The sequence below is a fragment of the Bidens hawaiensis genome, unplaced genomic scaffold (assembly GCF_021521415.1).
Source record: "Bidens hawaiensis isolate Kalapana, Puna unplaced genomic scaffold, B.hawaiensis_p1.1 tig00009139_1, whole genome shotgun sequence".
Taxonomy (NCBI): domain Eukaryota; kingdom Viridiplantae; phylum Streptophyta; class Magnoliopsida; order Asterales; family Asteraceae; genus Bidens; species Bidens hawaiensis.
This window is the reverse complement of record NW_027491672.1, coordinates 126,287-152,533: the sequence shown is the minus strand read 5'-3', so window position 1 is coordinate 152,533 and position 26,247 is coordinate 126,287. Positions and strand designations below refer to the sequence as shown.

Sequence of the window (26,247 nt, the reverse complement as noted above, 5' to 3'; positions counted from 1 at the left end):
CTAGACTATGGGGAATGTTTGGTTCATTCAGATCTGAATGAGTCAGATCTGAATAACATCTGTCCCATTTGGCAACAACAATAAATCTGAATGATACAAATCTAATTTTAACCATTCAGATGTTTTTCTGATTGAAACCAAACAGTCTGAAGTATGAATGAATCAGATTTTTATATTTGAATGGTTCCATTCAGATGTAAACAAACAGCCCTAAGGGTAATTGAGAAACACCGTGCCCCACATCATCCCCTCATGTATGATGGGGTCCAAATCAGTGGCGGATTTAAAAAATTTAGTCAGTGGGTGCAAAAAAAGGCTCAACCAAGAACTCGCCAATTCAAACTAAAACAAGTCAAACCAAAATGGGTCGGGTCAAACCGAAATGGGTCGAGTAAAATATTTACATTAAACAAACTACGTATAAAAATGTAAACAATAAATTTCATTAAAGATAAACAAAATACATATTACAATTGACCTCTACGTGATTTCATCTTTTGAAACAGCCAATTATAGCTTCATTCGTAACACTTAAAAGTGGTTCTTTTTCAACACTACAAATTACACAAGCATTCAAAAAATCTTCACCAATTCGATTACGTAGATTTTTCTTTATGATCTTCATTGCCAAAACACATCTCTCAACCGTTGCGGTTGCAATAGGCAAAACTAATGTTAGCTTTAATAATCGATAAACAAAATGAAAAGAGATATGTTTCCTTGTTTCCACCATAATTCTAGCAAAATCCGCAATACCTTTCTGATTAGCAAATCTTTTCATCTTTTTGCACACTATCAATGTACAAGCCAAGTTAAAATGCAAGAATAGTTTTGTCCCAATTATCAAAATCATATGGATAAAACTCACACAATCTCATTAACTTTGATGCATCAAACTTGGAAAATGAATCACACGAATTGAAAGCCAATATGTTTTGATGCATCAAACTTGAAAAATGAATCATATCAGATAATCATTTAGCACAAGACAAAAAAAAGCACATGCCTTTCGAATTTGAAGAAAAGGGCTTCATTTTTTTAAAACAGAAGATTGAAACTGGTTACTAGACTTGCAGTTGACGAATTCAAATACAAAAGAAATAAATTAACAAGTGATGAACCATAGATCATGGATGAATGTTGGTTTTGTATTTGAATAAAATTAAGAATTCGAAATCACAATTGACAAAATAAATCTAACCTAAGATGTCACATGTAAAGCCACCATCACCCTAATCTGCTCGTCTCCTACGAATTCTATATTTCAGTTAAAGTGGTTGAACAATTAACTATTATGGGCGTAATTGTTATTGTTTATAACAAAATTAAATTTGGGCTTAATAATATATGCTTAAAATATAAAAAGTTAAGTTTGGGGGCTGGGGCACTGGTTTTTTCGGACGTGTCACTAAAATATTTTTGGATGGGTCACTTGGGTCTTTGTACCTAATATATTACAAATTTATAAAGGTAACTATGGATTTGAGTGGGTACAAACACTCCCACTTGTCGAACGCTGGACCTGCACCTGGTTCAAATGACCACAGTCATGAAGACCATCCCCATCCACCCAATCAAAAAAAATAATTTCTTTCTTTTCTTTTCTTTTTTTTTCTTATTTAATACTATAATGACAGAGAATGAAATATAATGATATAGTGAGACAAGAAAGGAAAAACTAAATTGCCACTAAGTGACACATACATGACAAGTGATGGAAAATTAATAAGAAAAATGAACCATAACATTTGATCTTACCAAAAACGCACATAACACATGGGTTGAGTTATTGAAGGTTACATTTCATAAAAAATACATAACATGTTTTTTTTTCTTTTTAATATTTCATTTTATAAGTGTAATATTACTTGGTCCAATAAATTTTAAGGGTTTCGACAAATTAATGAAAATCCCGTACCTTCTAGATATAAAATTGTTATCTTTAAATAGAAGTACTTAAATGTAGTTTTAAAAAGATAGAGCAAGATGGTAAAAAATGATGTAAATATTTTGTTAGCATTTACACGCACTACCATTTAAGGGTTAGGCTAAACATATTTTTTTCTTACTTGTCATACCCTTTTCTTACACTTTTAATTTTTTTAACAATTTTATTTGACATATTGCTCTCCTCTAACTTTTTTTTTTCATTTTATAGTCTCTCTTTATAACATTAATCGATAACTATAAAGCTTTTACTTTTTTTAAACTCTTGTTGTTTCATTGTCCTTAATCACAATAATAATAATTTATTTTTATTTGTGTTGAGTGTTGATGCATTATTATATTTATAAAATTATTATATTTAAAAAACTGTGTTTGTGTGAAAGAGACATTAATACTATAAAGATAAAAAAATATTTATTAATAATATTACAATGTTTATAATAACAAAAAAAAATAAAAATAAAAACTCAATAGTTTTTTATTTGATTATTTAGTGGAGACTATAAAGTGAAAAAATGTTGGAGAGACTAATATGTATGTAAATAACGTTAAGGGAAAATAGTAATTAATTTAATAAGTTTAAGACGGGGGAGTACATTCACTAAAATTAGTATGGAGATGACTAGGTAATACAGCCCGCTCTTCGTACTCACCAGTCACCCACATACTCAAATGGGTTGCGGTGGTGTACAACTGTACACACCTGCCCGACTAACGTCCCGCTGAGTACATAAACAAAATAAAAAATAAAAATAAAAAAATTAAACAAATGGAGTTTTGAAATTTGTTATAAGTATTATTCACAAGCAAATGGATGTATTAGATCAAACACACACATAAATATAGGCTCATAGCTATCAACATTACTAATTTGTCTTATAAAATACACCATCTAAACTTCCTGGAACATAAAATGAAAAGTTGAACATGATTATTCACATAAACGCAAATAGCATGAAACTATAAAAGCAATTGTTACATCACAGTACATCGTGTTAGGTTAGATGTGTAGAGAATCTGAAGATATTGATGAGAATACAATTGTCATAAAATTGTTATTTGGTATAAGTTTAATGTAAAATTAATTTTAAATAAAGAAGTTTGAGAACCACATATCAAATCAAAGTATGATGCAGTATATCGGCAGCAATGGTAAAGCTTTGTGTTACTCTTGACTCCACAAAGACATTAAACTCAACCAAGCCGATAATGAAGTTAGTGCGATCAATACTTTTGGAACATCATGGTACATTTTGAAAGCTCAAAACAAAATAAAGTATTAAACGACGACAATAATCCTAGCAAAGTTGGAGGAGATACAAGTAAAGTAACCACATTCTCATGGATTAGAAAACATGAAGGAAGCGAAGAACTTAGAATGGTCTCTTTGATGTAAGGCTAAGGGTAATGGGGCTTGGTTGAGCCCCAAGTGATCCAATCAAAACCCGACAAGTAGGTGATGACATGACACTGGATCAAACCTCTCAACCAAGCCCCAGAGAGTGTAGTGGTCCAGGTGATCCGGGGCTTGATCCAGTTATTTATTTATTTATTTTAAATATTAATTTTAATATTCTTCTTCACATATCACACCACATGGCTTCTTCTTCACCTTCATCGATCACACCACCACCACCGATCACCGGACCACCGGACCACCACCACAGATCACACCACCACCACGATCCGGGGCTTTTTCCTCCCGAAACATACACACACTCCTCTCTCTCTCTGAAAAAAAAAACCCAATCTCACTTTCTCTCTCTACATCCTCATTCCCCCTTTGCGCCCCACGGTCCCAGCCACGGGGGCCAACCGCTCCCCGACTCACCTGAGGGGTGTAGTGGTGTTCGCGAGCCACGTAGGCAGTCGTGCCCCCGTTCACCCCCATTACCCTCAGCCTAATACAGTAGTAGTGCAATTTATTTTCACAATTGTTAAATGGTTTTTGCGCTTTGTATACTTCATTTGTTCTAGCGTCTTCCTAGCCCTGACTCTTATTTTATGTTACTTTCCCTATCTTCTATTATTATAAAATAATCCATCGCCTTTGTTATTTTTTCAGAAAAAGAAAACTTAATCCATTGTTAAATATGACTAATAGCATGGTTTTTAATAATATTATATATTTGGGTTATTGGATTTTAATAAACCTAATTTTTACATATTGCATATAGTTAATCCCAACTCGGAAAATTTTACAAACAGTCCAACTTTGAACATATTTTCTCAAAAAAGGGTGCTGCTAAACGTATCCCCCGTACACCATTTTTACTAAATATACACCCCCCTTACCTTATTAGATAAATTACTATTACATCCTAAAATTATTTATATACATATTAGTCACTACAACATTTTTGTCACTTAATAATCTATACTACATATATCAAATTAAAAACTATCAAGCATTACTATTAATTTATTTTTTAGTATTAATATTGTAAATATTTATAATATTTTTTTTAATTTTAATAGTATATATATTTATAATATCCTTATTTTACCTCTTTATCTTTTACAAAATAAACTCGAAACTCAAAAACCTAAAACCATAAACCCGAACCCTAAACCCAATACTCTAAACCCGAAACCCGAAAACCTAAACCCTAAACCCGAAAATCTAAACTCGAAATCATAAAAAAAACGCAACTTGTAAAAAAAATTAATATGAAATTCTTATTTTGTGCTAATTTGGTAATTATATGATTTTAAGGGTTAATATGAAAGTTAGTTTTTCTAAGGGGGGTATGACAAGCAACCAGGGGGTACATTTAGCCTAACCCTCAAAAAATCCACTACGTATTTTTCCACATCATAAAAAACCAACGGGGTTACTTTTCAATTAGTATGAGATTATTGAAGGAAACATGTTCAAAGTTTGAACCGTCTGTAAACATTTCATGAATTCAGATTAATCTCGTGAATAGATGAAAGCTGGGATTATTAAAATCAATAACCTAATATTTTTCTTTCTATAGATGTGATTATTTTTTAACGCACGAATACCCGTGCTACACGATAAGATAGCGGGTGATATATATAATTAGTGAATTTGATTAAACCCATCATTTGGTTATGGTTATGTGAACCAAATCAACATAGCACACCACCAATATCCGCTATAAAACTCTGATATCACTATTTTAATTTATATGAGTTACCCACATCTCTCTTTGACATGTGATCCACAATATATGTGGTCGAGAATTTAAGACGATTCATCCAAATACTTCGATTAAAAAATGAGAGGTTTTAGATTCAAGTATACCTCTGGCAAAATAAGAATTTCAGACTAGATGATTTTCTCAACTATTGTGGATTTTCTCCTGAAGATGGTCTTCGATACCCGGAAATGAAGATAACCGGGTGCTCATTGACCCGTTATAATTCAAGTAGCCTTTAGAAAAGAACGCGCCTTTGCATCACAAGACACTAGTAGCCTCCTCAATGTACCAATGAGCTTTAGCTCAACTGCATTTAAGAGAAAATGAAGATTTTAGTTTGAAAATAACTTAATAATTCATTAGTTATTTTTTCAAAAAAACTAAAAAATTTAAAACGTATATGTGCAGTGGGGTTTCCCTGAACAGGAGATGGTAGGTTTGGGTTACCCAACTCTGACTGCGACCGCGGACATAAAGAGGTTGTCTTTAACCATTGGGTTACCACATGTAACTGGGCTTTATTATCATTAAAAAAAATCAAGGCTCAAATGATAAAAACTGAAACTAAAACAAAAATCGAAAAAACCAAAATCAGACGGTTTTAAAATTCTAGAAAGTAAAAACGGTTAAATTTTAACGCATAAACCATCCCACACCCCCCCCCCCCCCCCCCCCCCACCCATACTTTTTGCTATCGCCGACATAAATGGATTGTCTTCCACCAGTAGTGTACTTCCACATGTAAATAAAGTTAGATAACCAAACATAAAAAATGACATCTCTCTGTATGTATAAATAAAGTTACATATAAAATTCAAATAAATTTATGAATAATAATAATAATAATAATAATAATAATAATAATAATAATAAAAGGTAAACGTAAATAAAACAAGAGGCCTATATAATTCTCAATTCAGGTCAAAGGGTTAGGCCAGCGTTACACTTATAAATCGGAATCTGTCCACCATCTTCTTCTTCTTCTTCTTCTTCTTCTTCTGCTACCCATCGCCACCAACCATACCGCCCTCATTATAACCATCTCCTTCATATTACACTTATTATTATTATTATTAATAATAATATTAATTCACACTTAAACTACTAATAATAATAACACACGCTTGTAAACATATATATTCAGTTACACAGAGAGATAGAGATCGGAAAATGACTTCATCGAAGAAGTTCATCGTGGAAGTTGAACCGGCGATCGAGGCGAAAGACGGCCGGCCGTCCATGGGACCGGTTTACCGCAGTGTCTTCGCTAAGGACGGTTTTCCGCCTCCGATCGACGGTTTGGATTCCTGCTGGGACGTTTTTCGGTGAGCTTTCTGTTTTTTTAGATCTGAAACTCATTGCCTTGTCATTTCGATTTCGATTCCGAGTTTCGTTGACCAGATTTGACCGGATATTGTGTAATTAGGACATTTATTATGTTTTTGACCTAAGTTTGACCAGATTTTGCTTTGCTTGGACTTGGATTGTGATTAGGTTTTCAGAGCATTTGTGTGGATGATTTTGTGTAATTAGGGTTGACTGGTGGTTAGTAAGTGTTTGTGTGTTATTATTATTGTGTTTTTGTTTGATTTTGATTCCTGTTAGTTGATGCTTTGTAGTTATGATTAGTGATGTGTGTGTGCGTGTGGCGGTTAATGGTTATATGTTTAACCAATTGGATTTTGTTTTTGGATGATATAAAAGTATGCCATTAAAGTTAAAAGTTAAAAGTTGAGTTAGAGTGTCACTAATCTCTAGGTTAAACTTTGTTTTATAGATAAGTATAAAGGAAAAAATTCTGTTACTTTGAAAACAGTTGCATGATAAAGATGACAAGATGTAAGATTCTCTAAGGTGATGATGAAATATGAATGATGGATGATGAATGATGATGATATCATCTTGTTTTTGGACAATTCTATGCGATCTGATATTGATCTGGATAATTTCTATTTTTAGTATTGGAGTTTTTTGTTTTTTTATATCTTTTAAAATGTTTGTTTGGTTATGATACAGCTTGTCGGTGGACAAATATCCTGATAATCGAATGCTTGGTACTCGTGAACTTGTGAATGGAAAGGTATACTGGTGCTTGCTATGAACAAGACTTAACTCTTTACGTTTTCTTTGTTTTACTCTGTCTTGACTATGTTTATGTGTATTTGTTGACTTTGTAGCATGGCCCGTATGTATGGTTGACTTACAAGCAAGTATACGACAAGGTGATACAAGTTGGAAATGCTATCCGTGCATGTGGTGTCGAGCCAGTGAGTTACATTTTAATGATAATTATTACTTCGCTTTGTCAATCTTTTTATTTATAATTTAAACATTCTTCAAGACTATTCGCTTTACCTTATTGTCAGCGTTTTTGATAACATTACAATTTACTTTAATTTTGATGATGTAGGGAGGACGGTGTGGGATATATGGTGCCAATTGTGCCGAATGGGTTATGAGCATGGAGGTACTTTACTGTTTGTTTTTGGTTGTTTCTTGTTACTGATTTTTAAGCTGTTAATAAGATGGCACAATATGTTTTACTTCTATATTCATCTTCATCATTGTGCTTGTTCATCAAAAGCCAAAATAACCATCTTCATCAAAAGCTTGTAAACAAGAACATCTTATTGTTGATCTTTGCACTAATTTTGACATTATTTTACTAATCTCATGAAAATAATGTTAAAAGTGGCGGAAGGTTAATCAGGCATCATGTGGTGGCGTTGATAGCCGAAAGACAAGGGCACATGCACCAATCAGCCGGTGTCCCGATGATTGAGTGCTATGTGCCTTATGTCCAAGGCTTGATGCAAAACAACTATCGAGCCGGGGGTCTCATCGGAAGCAGCCTCTCTATCCCTATGGGATAGAGGTAAGGCTGTCTACATCTTACCCTCCTTAGACCCTACCATAGCATTGCTATTGGTGGGATATACTGAGTACGATGATGATGATGATGATGATCTTTTGTGCAAACTCTTGGTGCATCCATAACGGTAAAACCTAAATAAATATTTCACCATTAGTGAATTAAGTTGAAATTATTTTCATAACACTGATAACCAATTATGGAAAAAAGCTAGCCCATCTTGATCATCAATAATCAGCGAAATAAAGTTTAACGAAAAAATAAAAATTAAAGAAACTAAGAACCCTGTCTCAAGGATTTTAAGGTCTTGATAGTGTTCTAACTTCTAATATAATGATTTTAATGTAGGCATGTAATGCTCATGGGTTGTACTGTGTGCCTTTATACGATACCCTAGGTAAGTACTTAATGTTATTCCTTGAATTGGTTTTTAAGATGTTTTAACACTTTATTCTTTTGTGTTACCTAACCATTTATATTTGAACTTTATCATGTTCTTTGTACATGTAGGTGCCGGTGCCGTAGAATTCATTATTTGCCATGCTGAGGTTACAATTGCTTTTATAGAAGAGAAAAAGATCCCTGAGGTAAATTAGTCAATGTTCATTTTACATCATTTAATTCGGTTAAAAAATGATGCATCATAAATCTGTTTCAGGCTTTATATGGTTTTATATAATTAAATTACAACTGTTGTTGGTGTAGTTACATGGGAAAAAAATATTCCTTAGAAAGATTGCAGTTGATTTAATTATTTTCTGTCTGTCGTGCAGATGTTGAAAACATTTCCCGCAGCTGGAGAGTATCTTAAAAGTAAGTTACTCATAATGTTTAATCTCATTTATTTCTATTTTAAAGATACTAAACATATTACTTTTTTTAGCAATTGTGAGCTTTGGGAAAGTTACTCCTGAACAAAAAGAACAGTTTCAAAATTTTGGTGTGGCAACACATTCATGGGATGAGTTTTTGTCATTGGTATGCTCTTACTATTATAATTTTCTACTATTTTTATTAATATGACTTTAGTCAATTTACAGTTTGGTGTCTTATTTCAACTTGCAGGGTGATAAAAACTATGACCTACCATTGAAGAAAAAGAGTGACATTTGTACAATAATGTACACTAGTGGAACAACTGGTGACCCAAAAGGTGTTTTGATTTCCAATAACAGCATCGTAACACTTATAGCTGGTGTACGCTGTCTTCTAGGAACTGCAAATGAATCAGTAGGTCCCATCCTTTTGTTTATAAGAAAGAAGGAAGAAAGTTTACTAATATGAAATGATATATTGCAGTTGGATACAAACGATGTCTATCTCTCGTTTCTACCACTGGCTCATATATTTGATCGGGTGATCGAAGAATGTTTTATTAATCATGGAGCCTCTATAGGATTTTGGCGTGGGGTAAGACAATTATCATAATATTTTGGAATAACGTATATTTCTGTTGTGTTATAATTTGGATTATTATACACACAGGATGTTAAATTGCTTATTGAAGACATTGGGGAGCTGAAGCCTACTATTTTCTGTGCTGTTCCTCGAGTCTTGGATAGAATTTATTCAGGTATATATTTATTTATTTATTTCATTGAATCCTTTTTATTGTAAATAACTGTTTCTGTTTTTGTTAGGTTTACAACAGAAAATTGCTGCCGGTGGTTTTCTCAAACGTAACTTATTTAATCTAGCGTATTCATAGTGAGTATCTATATTATTTGCAGTTGCAAGTTCTTTTAATTATTGTTGATATGGGTTTTGCTTGTTAAACTTGTGCAGCAAGTTAAAGAACATGAAGAGTGGGTTTAAACATTCAGAGGCATCTCCACTAAGTGACAAGATTGTTTTTAGTAAGGTGAGTGCATCAACTTAAAGTAGCTTCCATTTATTTTCTTGGCTTATACCTTATAGCATAATAGTTTTTTTAATATTTATACTTATGTAATTTGAGCAGGTTAAACAGGGGCTCGGAGGTAACGTACGCATTATTCTTTCTGGAGCTGCTCCATTAGCTCCACACGTAGAAGCTTACCTTAAAGTGGTTGCATGTTCACACGTCCTCCAAGGATACGGTATCTCCCTTAGATTTTTTATTATTGTTTTTATAGTTAATTAGTATAGTACTATTTATGCTATTACTATGTGCCTGTGTAGGATTGACTGAAACATGTGCTGGAACGTTTGTCTCGTTGCCAAACGAGATAGATATGTTGGGCACAGTGGGCCCACCAGTACCAAATTTGGATGCTCGTTTAGAGTCGGTTCCCGAGATGAATTATGATGCCCTTTCAAGCAAACCACAGGGAGAAATATGTATTAGAGGTGATGTTCTGTTTTCGGGGTACTACAAGCGTGAGGATCTTACAAAAGAAGTTTTAGTTGATGGTTGGTTTCATACAGGTTCGTTCGCCTTTGAAGATTTTTTAATCATTAAATGTTATGTTTTTAGTGCGTAAATATTTTTTTTTTATTTATATATTACTTGCAGGTGATATTGGTGAGTGGCAACCAGATGGAAGCATGAAAATCATTGACAGGAAGAAAAATATTTTTAAGCTTTCTCAAGGAGAATATGTGGCCGTTGAAAATCTTGAGAATGTTTACGGACTTGTTTCCGACATTGATGCGGTACGTTGACTAGTGGTTTAAATGGGCTTTACGTTTTAGATTGGGTCAAATGGTTAAAGTGGGTTTTGTGCCAACCTGGGTGATTGAGTCAAATAGACTTTTGGTTTTGGAATGGATCAAATGTTTGAATGTATGGGTCAACTTGGGTTTTGGATTCGGTCAAATGAGCTTCTATTGTTTTGGAATGGGTTATGGGTCAGGTTTGGTTTTGAATTGGGTTAATGGTCAATATGGGTTATGGGTCAAGTTGGGTTTTGAAATGAGTGAGATGGTCAATATGGAAAAGGTTGGGTTTTGGAACAGGTCTTATGGTCAATATGGGTCACGTCGGGTTTTTGAACGTTCTCCAAATGGTCTATATGGCTTATGGATCAAGTTGAGCTGGTTTTTATAACTGACACAGAGGAACATTTATATATTTCAGGTATGGATATATGGGAACAGCTTTGAGTCATGTCTTGTTGCTGTTGTGAACCCCAATAAGCAAGCGGTCGAACGTTATGCTGCAACACATAATATTTCGGGGGATTTTGAGTCCCTGTGTGAAAATCCCAAGATTAAAGAATACATATTGGGTGAGCTCGCCAAAATTGGAAAAGAGAAAAAGGTCATTATTATTATAATTATTATTTATTTGTAATGCTTTAATGTATTTGTATATCCTTTTCAAAGTATCTTTAACTAAATTTAACCGTGTTGCAGTTAAAAGGTTTTGAATTCGTGAAAGCAGTCCACCTTGACCCTGTACCTTTTGACATGGAACGTGACCTTTTGACTCCAACATTCAAGAAGAAGAGGCCTCAGATGCTCAAATATTACCAGGTATATGTTTGTTTTCATTTTTACTACAATCACATTTTACATTTGTTTTTTATTATATTCCTTTTGCAGGATGTAATTGATAACATGTACAAGACTATTAACAAAAAGTGAACTACTGCATAAAGATGGGTTTCTGCTGTGCTTGATTAATGTTTTTATATCACTTTTTAGCAACTCTGGATTTGTTTTGAACCATAAGTTTCATTGTTATACTACTGTACAGCTGTGTTATGTTTCAAGATAATTTATGATGCATCACAATGTCGTCTGATAATATTATGTTTATTTGATTTTAATATGTGTAATAGTAGATGTATCATAAACTTATTTATTTTTGTAATTTATTTGAGAAACGAGTCTCTGTGGCTTTTCTAAAAAGCAAAAGACTAAAGCAAAAGATTGTGTTTTCATATACTTTCAAATATTTAAATCATTTTTTATCATTCCCATTTAAAAACTTTACCTTTTTGGCGCCAAACTAAACAGTTATTCAAGTTTTCGTGCTGGCTTCAAATGGCCTTAACTTTTGAAGGTGGTAGTATTTGGGACTGTAAATTAGAGATGTTCAACGAAACCGGTTCCTGGAACCGAACCGGTGGACCCGAACCGGTTCCTACCCGTTTTTTGTAGGAACCGGACCCTATCTGATTCAACCCGATGATCCGTGACCGGTTCTTGCATTTCTGACTGGGGGCGGGTAGGAACCGGAACCGAACCGGAACCGGTTCTGGAACCGAACCATCCGGAACCGGTTCTAGCCGTTGGATCGAATATAGCCGTTGGAAATCGTTTTTTGACCGTTGGGGTCAAAAATAGCCGTTTTTTGGCTCCCCCAAGCACCCCACTACTAGTATAAATAGGTATTTGGTGTCATGGGTTCATCACAACACTCAAAACGCAAACCCGAACGCAAAAAAATACAAAAAAACGCTATTACAACGTTTTGAGTTCTCTAATCTCTTGTTTTCTCTTCTATATTCATATTTGTTGTTATGGTTGCCTCACAATCATCGGTTGGTCAAGGTTCCAACGCCGAACCAAGTTTCGTTCGTATTGTACCTCATAATCGTAATCAAGAGATTTGGTGCAATTGGGATTTGGTTGAATTGAGTGATGACCATTCATTGAAGGCTCGGTGCAAGTTTTGTGGGATTTATTTAAACCCACTTTCGAATTCAAATTTGAAGAAACACATCGAAAAACCGTATTGCAAGGCGTTGAAAAAGAACGTCGATTCGCAACAAACGCAAATGGATAGTGAAGGCGGAATATTTACATACCAAATTGATCGAGTTCAAGATCGTATGGCGAAGTTTGTGATTCAAGAAGCTTTACACTGTAACCGGTTGGAACCGGTTACGGTACAGGAACCGGGTTAGGAACCGGTAAGAACCGGTTAGATAGGTTAGGGGTCCGAGGGTGGGAGAACCGGTTCGGTTCCCTAACCGGTTCGAGCCTGGAACCGGTTTAAAAGGGGGTTTTGAATATAGGAACCGGTTTCGGTTCCTAGTCCCAAACCGTTTTGAACATGCCTACTGTAAATGAGCTGAACAGCTTTGAACTGGTTGGGGCTCAAAGTTAAGCAACTTAGCTTGGCTCGCTGATCTTAACAAGCCGAAGTTTGAAGGTTGATTTCAACTTGTAAAATCTTGAACCAGCTCTATTATATTGATTTTATTTTTTAATTCTTTATACGTTATATGCACATATATAAAAACAAAAGATAATATTTATTTTTTAACATACACATAGACTGTAGAGTTTATAAACTATATAATTTTTTAAATTTGAGTTATGCTTTATATATATCAAAATATAGGATTTAATTAACAAGCGAGCCAACTGACCAGCGAGGTTACTGTGACTCGGGTTCATCTCGTTTACAAAGAGCTGATTTCAAGCTAGCCGTGGGATTATTACAGGATGGTCATGTTATTCGGAAAAGTGAATAGCTAGCCAGAGTGGTATGTTCTGATTTGATTTTTGTCCAACTGTTTTATATTGTTTTGTAGGTAGATGGTCATGTTATTCGGAAAAGACGCGACACTTATGTTACCGAAGCAAAAACAAGTCGACAAAGAACACGAATGTGTTGCACAATCTACATTCATATTGAAACTCAAGGTGTTGCCAAATTTACACCAAATCACACACCAAAACAACCGAAAACAACTTCAAAAAGCTGACTTGAAGTGAAAAACAAATCTACTCTAAAGCTAATCAAAGATAATGAGAAAGAGGAGGAGAGCTCTTCTTTTAAACCCTCTCTTCACTACTTTCTTCGGTCTTCCAAACACAACTTTAAAAACATTAAATACACCAAAACTCGCAGCTAAAACCATCATTTTCAGATTTTCTTATATTTATGCGATGACTGCATTCTTGATCTTAACTTACGCCAATGTGTAACTTGAGATTGAGACTTCAGCAGGTGAAGCAGAATGGATGTACACAAACTCCATGCTTTTGCCAGCTGCCAATGAACTAACCCATGTTGGGAACCCGTATGAACCGCTCGGGCTCTTGGTTAGACCCCATAGAGGACCGTAGAGTTTAGAGACTGATAGGTTAAGTTTCTTGATTGTCTTCCCAGATTTGTTGGTCACTATGGCTGAGTATCTGTAGTATGTTTTCCCATTTGCTACCCATGAAGTTGTTGTCTTTTGTTCTATTGCAATGGGAGCTAAACAAAGTAACAACAATCTTGAATCAGAATTTTTTTAAAATAAAGCATAGTTTTATATAAATATGCAACAATCTTTTAAAGTGATTATAACTTTTATTCACAAATTAGTGAGAAAAGATCAATATTTTATTATCTCAAATTATTCAAAGTAAGTAAAGGCATGAACTTGAATAATTCCATAAAAAAATTGCAAATTTTATCACATTTTCAAGAATGCAACAATCTTTAATTGGGACAAGCTTAATTTTTCATTTTACTCATAAAGTGTTAAAGAAAAGATCAGTACTTTATCCCAAATTATTCAAAGAAAATAAAGACAGAATCTTGAATAATATTTCTTAAAAAAGATTGCACCTTTTAACAGATTTTCAAGAATAAAACAATTCTTTAATCTGGGCAAGTTTTATTTTTCCATATTATTAACTTAGTAAAAAAAGATTAAAACTTTGATATAAAAAGATTAACATTTACCTGCAACTGGAGTTTCTTTAACTGGATTAGGATGTGGTTGAACAGCAACAGGCTTAGCAACAGGAATTTCAACTGCAGACAATATCAAACAAATTTAATAAAAAGAAACCTATACAAAAACATCGAATGTACACAAACTGAAACATACCAGGAAGCAGTTGGTTGTAACCACTATGACCACCATGTAACCGGGCCAATATACCAAGAAGCGGGGCATTGTTATAAGTAGCAGGCTCAGTCTGCTCATAATTGTCTCTATGGTCAGCAAAATTGTCATAAGCATCGGGTCCACCAACGATAGCACCAGTCAAAAGATTCGGGTCACTCGCTTTTCTACTGAACCATGTTGCATAACCACCTCTACAACTAACAAACGACGGGTCAACCTTAACCGACACAATAGATGAACCTCTATGGTGAACTTGTTTCGGGTAGTTGTTTCCGTATCCAACCATGTAACTTGTTGCCCTTGGATTGTCTCCAAGAATGTAATCCACCTAAGAAAAGAAAACAACTTTTAGACACATTTTTTAATAATATTTATAACTTAAAAAAAATGTATAAAAAGGAAGTTTTGTTTACTTGTGACTTGGCGAATGCGAGTAGCTGTGACGGGGCAACGCTGCCCGAAGCACAATGTAGGTTTTTTCGGGCATACGTTAAGTAGTCAGCGTAGACTGTTAGAAGGAAAGATGCACTTGTGACAAATTGCAAGTTGTTCCATCTTTGCTTGTAAATTAGACCACCAGGAGTCTTTTGAACATTTTGGGTACTCTTGCCTAAGCATGAACACATGAAGAATTCTGCCTTTTCTTGGTACTTTCCAAATACTGAAGCATGGTTGTTGGCTTTCCCTCCCATTAAAAACTATACAAAAAAATACAAAACCATTAATAAATTAGCTCTTTTATATATAAAAATGAATATTTACACACGCACATATATGCGTCGCTAGTTTTTTTTCATATAATAACACCATAAAAGCGAACATTTTATGTTTTAATTTTGAGTGTATAACTATGTGTCAAGATTTTTTCGCAATGGTGTGTTAGGATTTCGAAAATGGCAACAAGTATTTTTATTAACAAAAGAAAATAAAATTTTTGACGTTTTTACCTCCCACGAGTTGATCTTTTTTTAGCATAAGGCTGTATTGTATATACATTATGGTTTAAGGTTTAGGATAACCAATACCTTAGCTACAAGGGTCTGGACCCCGGCATACTTAACGTCCCAACCGAACTCCGTCATGGCCCACCCGGTCCCACCGAGGGCGTCCCCATTTTTGCCAAGATAATCCAAGTAATATTGATTGTTTGTAGCCTTATACAACCAAGCAGCTGCCCATAACAATTCATCCTGCCCATTTCAAAAACAAAAAAAAAACATTAGAAGGGTAAATATGTAATTTCACAAAGGTGTCTTAGAAACATAAAATTTGTGGTTGGGGGGAGATTATGATCACATACAGCGTATCCACTGACAGAACGGTAGTACTTCTGGGCCACACTGATACTACTGTCGTATTTGCCCCTGTATTTGTCCGCAAAGTCGAATAGCTGAGGAGGAAAAGAGTTGTAATTAGTGTAACTTGATAGGGGTAAAATAGGAAATGGAATGGAGACTGGTGAGCTGGGGTGTGATACAGAACTCCCACCGACAATATTAATTTACATTTTAGATTCTTTGATGTGTTCACTTCGACGGTGGTCGGTAAATCTGTACGGTGCGACCACATGGTACGTGTTGAACATTAATATTATGTTGACCACCCAACATGTTCAACGAATAATTTTGATACAACTATACAAGCTAATAAATTCGAACACTATTCTAAACTTAGTAGACATGACACCAACCTGTTTGATATAAATGGTCCGGGTCTATTTTGAGTCGAACCCGTAAATTTGTTTTAACTAAATGTGTTGGGTATTTTTATATTTTATATCAATCTTTTTAACTAAAAAGAAAAGTTATATAAGATTTTATATTAAAAATATAATTTTATATATTTTATTGGAAAATGTAAACTAAAAGTATAATATGTGAAAAAAAAAACATTAACAACACTTTCGGGTCAAACGGCGTGTATTCGCGTAAACCGATAATTATGCGTTTAAGGCTTGCCTTTAAGTGTCTGATATGAGTTTCGGGTTAGGGCCGTGTTCACTGAATCAGTGTTCAGGTTCATGTCAGATTAGACTTGTCAACCCATGAACATAACCCATTTAACAAAAGTAATACTTTTTTTGGCAGAACTAAAATTTCTAGGTTCAGGGAAATAATCCAAATAATCTGCAGACTCTGCATTAAAAGTAGTTTGCTGGTCTGAATATATAAAATGTAGCTCTGGAAAGTAGTCTAAAGTGAAGAGAGTGGGGACAGTGACCATCCCATGTAAAAAGTAGCAACCTGGTTAACTATGCTAAGTTAAAGTGTTAAACCGCCAACTACTCGCCAGACAATAAAGTTCATAACTGTAACTGCTTTCACACTAACCGCTTTTGCTAACATACGCCTACCTTTTACTAACTTACGCCTCACACAATTATGTAAAGAAAAAAACAATTTACTTTTAGTAATAACAATATTAATAATGGACTGAAAAGAGAATGGTGAAAGAGACTAACTAAATGACCGAACCTGATAGGCATGTGTGAGAAGCTTTTTCGAATAAGCCGGGTTAGAGCGGTGGAACACGATCGAGGCGGCTGCCATAGCTGCTGCGGTTTCACCGGCGAGGTCAGAACCAGGGTTATTTTAGTCAATTCGGTAGGCCGATCGAGAAGTTGTCATGTCCTCTGGCCTTTGCCAACAAAAGTGGTCAGTGTTACCATCTCCCACCTATGGTAAAACGGCAATTAATCAATTACATCACTAAAAACATTAGTTACATCAACATCAATCACCATTAACACTAACAGATGATAAATAATCATCACTAAAAGTCCGTTTAATGTGAAGTTAATGCGTGGGCCCTGTTATACAGGACCCACCACAGACGTAGACAAATAATGTTTTTTTATATTTTTATTTAGCATATAGTATTTGTTTTTACGTGTAACATATAAATAAAAGTAACACCTAATTAAAGTGTACCTCGCCATATAGAACATGAGGTTGCGGGTGAGCTTTAATGAGATAATCAGTACCCCATTTCACCGCATCCATAGCATGACCAAGCTCGCCACTCGCACCCATTTGACTCCCGTATTCAATAATACTCCACGACATCATCGTAACCGTAAATGCCATTGGAAGCCCAAATTTAACGTTGTCCCCTGCATCATAGTACCCTCCGACCAAATCCACCTTCAAAATTTCAAAATTCGAATAATTTAAAAACCAATGTTTTTAAAACCGGACCCACTTAGGAAATTCATATCCTAAGTTCCTAACTTAAACTTTGACCAGCGTTGACCAAATAAAAATAAAAGTCAAACTTACCCCGCTGACTTTTCCATCATGGAGCCCCGAATCACCTCTCCATTTGACTCTCTGGTTACCCGGGAGATAACCGGATCTTTGAGCCTCAAAGAACAAAATGCTTTTGCTTAAAGCCGCACCGTAGTCATGTGCACCTGCTAAAGCCAATGGTACAAATCCACAAAGCACAAACAGAGCAATGCCCATTAATTTACCCATCAAATGACAATGTTGGTATAATTAACTAACTAGAGTTAATTAAGTTTTAGAGAAAGAAAGAAAGAAAGTGATGAGAGAGATGGAGAGTTGGGAAGAAGGTGGAAGAAATGGTTAGTATATATGGAGGAGAAGTAAGGGAAGATGACTAAAGTTTGGATTAATAAATGTATTTTTATTTATTAATATTATTATGTGACCGAATTATGGAAAAAATTTGATGTTTTTGTAAGTATGAACAGGTGTACAAAAGAGAGCAAAGCATGTGACTTTGTTGGGGTTTATTTACTCAGAAAGATCGGTGGTTTTTATTATCATTTTTTTATAAGTTTTAACACATGGATATATGCATTGCAAAGATTATGCTTCAACAAGGTTACAATGTTAGTAGAATTAACCAATATAGTAGTAACCTAATCTATTGACACCCTTTGGCGCGAGCGAGCTTAAGATTCTTCAATATTGATGATTATAGTTTATTGAAGATGTCTGGTAACATATGATGAATGCTCGTTAGCTTGTTATATATAACGCCGAAGAAAAGACTATGAGTCTACAACATAATAGGATACAAATGATATCCTATTTCCGTCAAATCTGTGTCGTTTACTACTCACACTTAAAATGTTAAACTGTTGTAAACATATTTCTAGGTGATGTGATTACAGGAAATTTACATTCAAAAGTTAAGATATTTTACTATTGCACACAAACTATTTTGTAGTTATTTAGTTAAGTTTTTCATTTAATGAAGAAACACTAATCGACCCCGGGCAGATTACGGATAATCTGGGGGTTAAATAGATGTTTCCCACGAGGGGTTAGGTCCGGTAAAGATGGTTCTTCTTACAACCTGCAAAACAGACACCGTGAGCTCGTCACTGAGAAGGGGGGGTACCTCCTTGTGACCACCCTCCGGCGTGAGAATCAGACTAGATTGCTCTTGAATATAAGTGTATATTAAGAGATTGCTAGAGAAGATAAGATGTGATAAGATAAGATAATGTGTCCATACCATTCCAAGGTGTTGGAGTATTTATAGCCGAATGTAGGTTTCCAAGAAGGTACAGCCGGCTGAATAGTATTCCTGTTCTGCCAACTGTGGGCTACGCACATGCCATGCTGGTGGTTGGTGGGTAGGCAGCGGCTGATAGTGACCAGGCCGGCTGTGTACTATTCCTGTTCCACCAACTGCAGGCTATGCACGTCCTCCGACAGGTTGGTGAGTAGGCAGCGGCTGATAGTGACATACAGTACAAGAGCGTGCTGCTCGTCATACTGTTGTCAGTGAGCTGTCGTATCTTTGGTCAGATCTTTTGTCCATACCTCGTCAGGTACAGTATAAAAGATCCTCCAGTATCGTATGGACTGGCTCATTTGGGCGGGAGTTTTCCCGGCTTTCTGCGGGAGTGTTCCCGGCTTTGTGCGGGAGTGTTCCCGGCTTGCTCACTCCTTCTTCAGGTGACATTACTGAATTATTTAAGAGTTAAGTGCCTTGTGCGTGTAGCCTTGCTGCGCGGGTAGCCTTCCCTGATGGCTAGTATCCGTTGCTGCGGGAACAGGCGGAGTACGTCGACCATTGGGAGGCTTTTCCTGCGGGAACAGCTTGCGTACTGCGCGTAAGGACGTCACGTCTCTGAGCATGGTGGGTCCTGCGGATCCAGTTGGTTTCTGCGCAGACGTCTCTCTTCAAGGAGTCTTGCGAGTTTAGCCTTTGCTCGGACGTCCCTGTTGAAGGTGAGTCTTACGGGTTCAACTGCGCAAACGTCCCTCTTTGAGGTGAATCTTGCGGGTCCAACTGGGCTCTGCTAGGACCTACCTCTTCATTTAATGATTTTATTAATATTTAAAGTCATTCTAAGACTTTGAATACAGGCAAATTTATGGTATGGAACACCGCTGCATTCATCCAAGAGATAGTTATTTTGCTCTATATTTTAACTAAAAATATACAAAGTAAAATTTATTTATTTATTGTACATGAGTAATAACTGATTATATAATCATCCGAACTAATTGGCACATATATACGTTGGTATTAAAGTTATCAGAAAAAAAGAATAATAAAACGTCGCAATTAATGTCTCACACACTCTCAAGAACGTCTTTCATTCCCTACAATTTGACTAGTTTGAAGTTTGAACATATATGTTTGCTTAATTGCTTTTATGATGGGAAAATTCCTATAATAGCCCATTTAAAGAATGTATTTTCAAGATTATCTCTAATAATTCAAGTTTTCAATTTTGTCCCTTTGTTATCTCGTCGCTGACGACATGACAGCGAACACCGACGATGCGTTACTGAAATAAATAGGATAACGACACGTGGCCGGAATCTGGCCGGAATAGGTCGTCGACGATGCGTTAGTGGATAATGCATCGCTGCTACCCTACGTTAGCAACATAACGCATCGCTGCTACCCTACGTTACGTTAGCAACATAACGCATCACGTATAACATAGGGTTGACGATGCTTTATGTTGCTAACGTAGGGTAGCGGCGATGCGTTATGTTGTTGCTACCTTGTTATGACAACACAAGGGTTCCACGATGCGTTAGTGATAACGCATCGCCGCTACCCTACGTTAGCAACATAACGCATCGTCAACACAGATTCCGGTCACGTGTTGTTATCATATTTGTTTCGGTAACGCATCGTCGGTGTTTGCTATCATGTCGTCAGTGTTCGTTATCATGTCGTCGGCGACGAGATACCAAAGGAATAAAATTAGAAACTTGAATTATGAGGGATAAACTTGAAAACACTAACTATAATTGGGCTATTTTGGGAATTTTCCCTTTTATGATTCATAACGTGGTCTCATATAAATATTCCGCTCTCAAACGTAATTAACATTATTTAAATTATAAACAAATTATTAAAATTGGAATACAACAAGTGGATTTTTGTCTTCTAGCTCCATATTCTTATCTTGGAGGTTTATAGTTTATAACTTTATATCTTTTTGTTTAATAATAAAAAAAAATTAGCAATATAATTGTTATAAATTGTAACTTTAAATTTGTAAATATGTTTTGAATTAATATATAAGGAGTACAAGGATGTTGACTCTTGTTTAATAAATAACAAAATATTATGATATTTCATTATTTCAAAACTTTCTATATATAAACCTAACAGCTTTACCAAAAACTTCTTCCTTCCCTCTAAATAATAGTTTCAATATTTTGCATTTTTGCTTGAAATACATTTTTTTTTTGCTTGAAATACATAGTCTGACAAAAGTATTTTTATCTTTATGAAAGGTATTGTTAACCAACTTTAACTTTAAATTTGTAAAGAAGTTTAAAACTCATTAGTAAAATCTTACACTTTTAAAGTATGTTAATAGTATTAAGGAAAGCATGGGCAAAGTAGTTTGTCATTTATGCATCTAACTAAAAGTAGAAGTGATTATCGTATGAAACAATAAGGGTACGTTCATGATAGCACCATTTTAACCATCTACTTCTCTGTTTTAACTGGCAACACAATATATAAATAAGTTATGAAATCTTCATAACTTATACTTAAAATTGGTTCCATTTAATATATAAATAAACTTTTTATAGAGTTCAGTATGTTTTAAACTAGAGTAAACTGTAGTTTTCGTCCTTATGGTTTGTCTAAATTTACAGATTTAGTTCAATAGTTTTAAATTTGCAATTTTCATCCTTATGGTTTCATTTTACTTGCAATTAAATCCGATTTCACTAACGCCGTTAAGTTTGATCGTTAAACCCATCAACGTGCCCCTCACGTAGGGGTGCAAATGAGCCGAGCTGCTCGCGAGCTACTCGAGATCGGCTCGTTAAAAAGCTCGTTCGAGCCGAGCTTTATCGAGCCTGAGCCCGAGCTCAAGCCTAAAACTAAGCTCGTTTAATAAACGAGCCCGAGCCCGAGCTTTACTTATCGAGCTCGAGCCGGCTCGCGAGCCTAAACGAGCCTGCCAATTATATATATTTTTTAAAATATATTTTTAATAATTATTAATTAATTGATATAATGTTATGAAAAAATAAACAAAAATAACTAAATAATATATATTCTTTTATACATTAAATTATAATTATATAAAATAATTATAATTATATAAAAAAATAATTGATAAATAGTAAACGAGCCGAGCCCGAGCCGAGCTCGAGCTTCAAAATCCATTCACGAGCCGAGCTCGAGCTTTGAAAATAGAGCTCGAAACGAGCCGAGCTCGAGCTCGAGCTCTGTGTAAGTTAAACGAGCCGAGCTCGAGCCTACTCGGGCTCGGCTCGGCTCGTTTGCACCCCTACCCTCACGTGAGGGGCACTTTTGTCCCTTTTCTCCCCAAATACAACCTAGCCCCACACGTGATGGTACTTGCGAATTAGGTTTGGGGTTTATTTTGGGAGAAAAAGAACAAAACTGCCCTTCACGTGAGAGACACATTGATGAGTTTAACGACCAGACTAAACGATGTTAGTGGATTCGGGTTTAACAGCGAGTAAATTGAAACCACAGGAACGAAAATTGCAAATTTAAAACTATTGAACTAAAATCGCAGATTTTGACAAATTACATGGACGAAAATCACAACTTGCTATTTAAACTATTTCCAAAATTATATAATCAATTTCGGAATTTGAACAAAGTAGTAATTTCTCATTTCTTAACATCCGGTTAACCTAAAATAAAGTAGTAAAATGTGACTCACTACTTAGTACCAATATATTAAATAAATAAAAAATAACTTTTGCATAAATTTTCGTGCAAGTAGAGAAGTAGAATATCGACTTTCGGAAGTAACGAAAACGGTCAAAAAAGTAGACCAAGATCAAATACTTTAATAACCGCCAATCAACGGTTTCCCCAAGAAAATTGAATAATAATAAATATAAAGTGTGACAATGCGCATTAGCTTGAAAAATTTTTATAAATAGGAAATACTAAGACCATCCGTAGTGGCAACGTTGCCACTACGTTATGTGACGAAAACGCGGGGGTACGCCGCCCCCCTGCGTTATGTGAAGCTTGTTTTTTGCTGCGTTGTATACAAAACGTGGGGTTGGCACATAAATCAAAAAAAATAGCCGTTGGAGCCGTTGGGAATTTAAAAAAAAAATTAAATTATATTAATTATATTTATACTATATAAACAAACCAAACTCATTTTTTTAACACACTCCTTCCACTTCTATACCAATTTATATCTTTTACACTAATATTTCTACCATCATGTTTCCAAACAACAACCAAAATATTCTCGGTTTCGGCCAATATGCCCGTCAAGGCAACCAAAATCCATAACCGGTTCGTCGTCGGCAACGGGTTCGAATCCCGAATTGGAAAGCCAATTCCAATTAATGAACTCTCGACTCCAAGATTTACACCAACTTGGAACCCAACGACTTCAAGTAAATTTGGACGCCGTCGACCTACTTTGAAGGAATGAGATGGACAAAGACATCGAGATTTTATCAAACGAGCTATCCAAAAATGACCCGATAGTCCAATCTCTGAAAGCCAATCGACGAGCGAAAATTTTAGAAAAATATAAATGAGTTTTAGTTTTATTAGTATTATTTATGTTTTTTTATTTTAATTTGATGTATTTTTTTTAATTTAGTTTAATGTATTTTTTATTTGGAAGTTTAATGTAATTTTTAATTTTATGTTAATTTATTTAAATGATTTATTATTTAAAAAAACAAATAAAATTAATAATGACTGGACGCCACGTGGCGCATAACCCCTGGTAGTGGAGAGTTATGACTACAACCTGTTTTTGTACAAAACCATAACTCTGACTGGGCGCCACGTGGCGCATAACCCCTGTTAGTGGAGCTTTATGACTACACATGGTCTAATGGGGTGTAATGGTTTATAGGAGAGAAATTTTTTTTGGGTTTCTAGGTGTTCCGCCATTTCAAATGGCGGAAGAAATGGCGGAACAGACCATGGTAGCATAACCTATCAGAAGTTGTCTGGTGACATGGACGTTAATTTGGTGTTCCGCTATTTCAAATGGCGGAAGCCAAATAAAAACCACATGTTCCGCCATTTCAAATGACGGAACACAATTTTCACCCCTTCTAGGCTACCTCTATTTATTTTTATCACTTCTGCCATTTGAAATGGCGGATGTGAACAGTACCGACAATTAAGACACATGACATAACTTTCTGCCACCTTTTTGACCACATATTCACTTCCGCCATTTCAAATGGCGGAAGTGAACAATGTTATTATGACATCTTTTTGTCTACATGTTTTTTGACCACACATTTTAGTTACCCTTACTATTCACTCTTGCCATTTCAAATGGCATAATGAACAGTAGAATATAATAAAAAATATCATAGGTTTAAAAAAAGTATATTTTAAACAGCTAATTAATTTTTTCATTTTCTCTACATATATAATATTTTTTGAAAATGACAAATAGGCGTTTTATTGTTAACAGGTTTTATCTCATCGCACTCTCGCGTCTTCGGGCGAGTCTTTACGGTCAAACCATACCTATAATTTGTTTAGTAACTATACCTATAATTGAAATACTTTATAATAAAAATACCATAATACATAATTTTGAAATAACATGAGTGAATAGTGTCGTAAAAACCAGGACGGTCTTGTCAAAAGTGTCATAAAAATTCTATATTATATGGTATTTTTATTATAAAGTATTTCAATTATAGGTATGGTTACTAAACAAATTATAGGTATGGTTACTAAACAAATTATAAGTATGGTTCGACCGTAAAGACTCGCCCGAAGACACGAGAGTGCGATGAGATAAAACCCGTTAACAATAAAACACCTATTTGTCATTTTCAAAAAATATTATATATGTAGAGAAAATGAAAAAAATAAATTAGCTATTTAAAATATACTTTTTTAAAACCTATGATATTTTTTTATTATATTATACTATTCACTTATGCCATTTGAAATGGCAAGATTGAATAGTGAGGGTAAGTAAAATGTATGGTCAAAAAACATTCAGACAAAAAGATGTCATGGTAACATTATTCACTTCCGCCATTTCAAATGGCGGAAGCGAATATGTGGTCAAAAAGATGGCAAAAAGTCATGTCATGTGTCATAATTGTTGGTACTGTTCATATCCGCCATTTCAAATGGCGGAAATGAATAATGTTGGTCAACACCCCTCGTCAGATGTGTCAGGATTTACACTATTCCCTCACGCCATTTCAAATGGCGGAAGTGATAAACATAAATAGGGGTAGCCTAGAAAGGGTGAAAATTGTGTTCCACCATTTGAAATGGCGGAACAAATGGTTTTTATTTGGCTTCCACCATTTGAAATGGCGGAACACCAAATTAAGGTCCATGTCACTAGACAACTTCTGACAGGTTATGCTACCATGATCGGTTCCGCCATTTGAAATGGCGGAACACCTAGAAACCCAAAAAAAAATTATCTCTCCTATAAACCATTACACCTCATTAGTATTTCCTATTTATAAATTTTTTTTCGGATTACCTGATTCTTTCTACACTTTTAATTAAAACTTATGTTAAAATAATAATAATAATAATAATAATAATAATAATAATAATAAAGTTTCCATCTGAACACCATCTTATTTTGTAAAGTCAGAATCGCCCACACCTCCGCAATTGCCGGTTTATTTACCACCGGTTCTGCCACGGCGACCGTTTGTCGGGTCTCCATCCACATGGCCCTCACCAAGTCACCAACCCTATGTTTTTCTCATTTCTACTTTCTTATTTTACACCAACATGAGCAAAATCGACTTGGACCTCAACCTGGTTGATGGTAAAGATTATACTTGGAAACCGACCTTATTGTTAATAGTTGGTTTGGGTCCTACTACCATTTTGTTAATATGGGAACCGATATGTGCAGTTCCTAGGCCATTCATGTAGACACTGGCCTTGTTTTTTGGTATTTGTGGGACCTGAGAATCGACCATATTGTTTCCTATGCAGCTATGATTGGTTCGAGTTTGACGGGTCTCATGGGTTTAATGGTCAAAACTTG

General features: G+C 35.1%; 1 protein-coding gene and 1 pseudogene across 2 annotated transcripts; one reads left to right on the top strand and one right to left on the bottom strand.

Annotated features, from left to right (window-relative positions):
- The first annotated feature begins 6,237 nt into the window (after nt 1-6,237).
- On the top strand, nt 6,238-11,734 carry LOC143531293 (long chain acyl-CoA synthetase 4-like). The gene is made up of 19 exons (XM_077026620.1): nt 6,238-6,439; nt 7,131-7,194; nt 7,292-7,381; nt 7,525-7,581; nt 8,335-8,383; nt 8,497-8,573; nt 8,760-8,799; nt 8,870-8,964; nt 9,052-9,216; nt 9,286-9,396; nt 9,472-9,559; nt 9,627-9,693; nt 9,772-9,847; nt 9,947-10,064; nt 10,147-10,392; nt 10,481-10,620; nt 11,045-11,227; nt 11,323-11,442; nt 11,512-11,734. The coding sequence occupies exons 1-19, from the start codon at nt 6,285-6,287 to the stop codon at nt 11,551-11,553; spliced, it is 1,983 nt and encodes a 660-aa protein (XP_076882735.1). The 5' UTR covers nt 6,238-6,284; the 3' UTR covers nt 11,554-11,734.
- Nucleotides 11,735-13,513: 1,779 nt separating this feature from the next.
- LOC143531294 (endoglucanase 6-like) lies at nt 13,514-18,318 on the bottom strand (annotated as a pseudogene). The gene is made up of 9 exons (XR_013134998.1): nt 18,047-18,318; nt 17,699-17,911; nt 17,243-17,443; nt 16,069-16,158; nt 15,794-15,958; nt 15,182-15,466; nt 14,748-15,096; nt 14,600-14,671; nt 13,514-14,125 (listed from the first exon to the last, which is right to left on the bottom strand). The product of XR_013134998.1 is annotated as an endoglucanase 6-like (transcript).
- Between the last annotated feature and the right edge of the window lie 7,929 nt (nt 18,319-26,247).

What these genes read in the sequence shown, in the direction of transcription:
- LOC143531293 (XM_077026620.1), top strand. Translation starts at nt 6,285, where the DNA reads ATGACTTCATCGAAGAAGTTCATCGTGGAAGTTGAACCGGCGATCGAG. An exon ending in AATGGGTTATGAGCATGGAG is followed by an intron (nt 7,582 to 8,334) that starts GTACTTTACTGT and finishes ATTTTAATGTAG; the next exon opens with GCATGTAATGCTCATGGGTT. An exon ending in AAGAGAAAAAGATCCCTGAG is followed by an intron (nt 8,574 to 8,759) that starts GTAAATTAGTCA and finishes TCTGTCGTGCAG; the next exon opens with ATGTTGAAAACATTTCCCGC.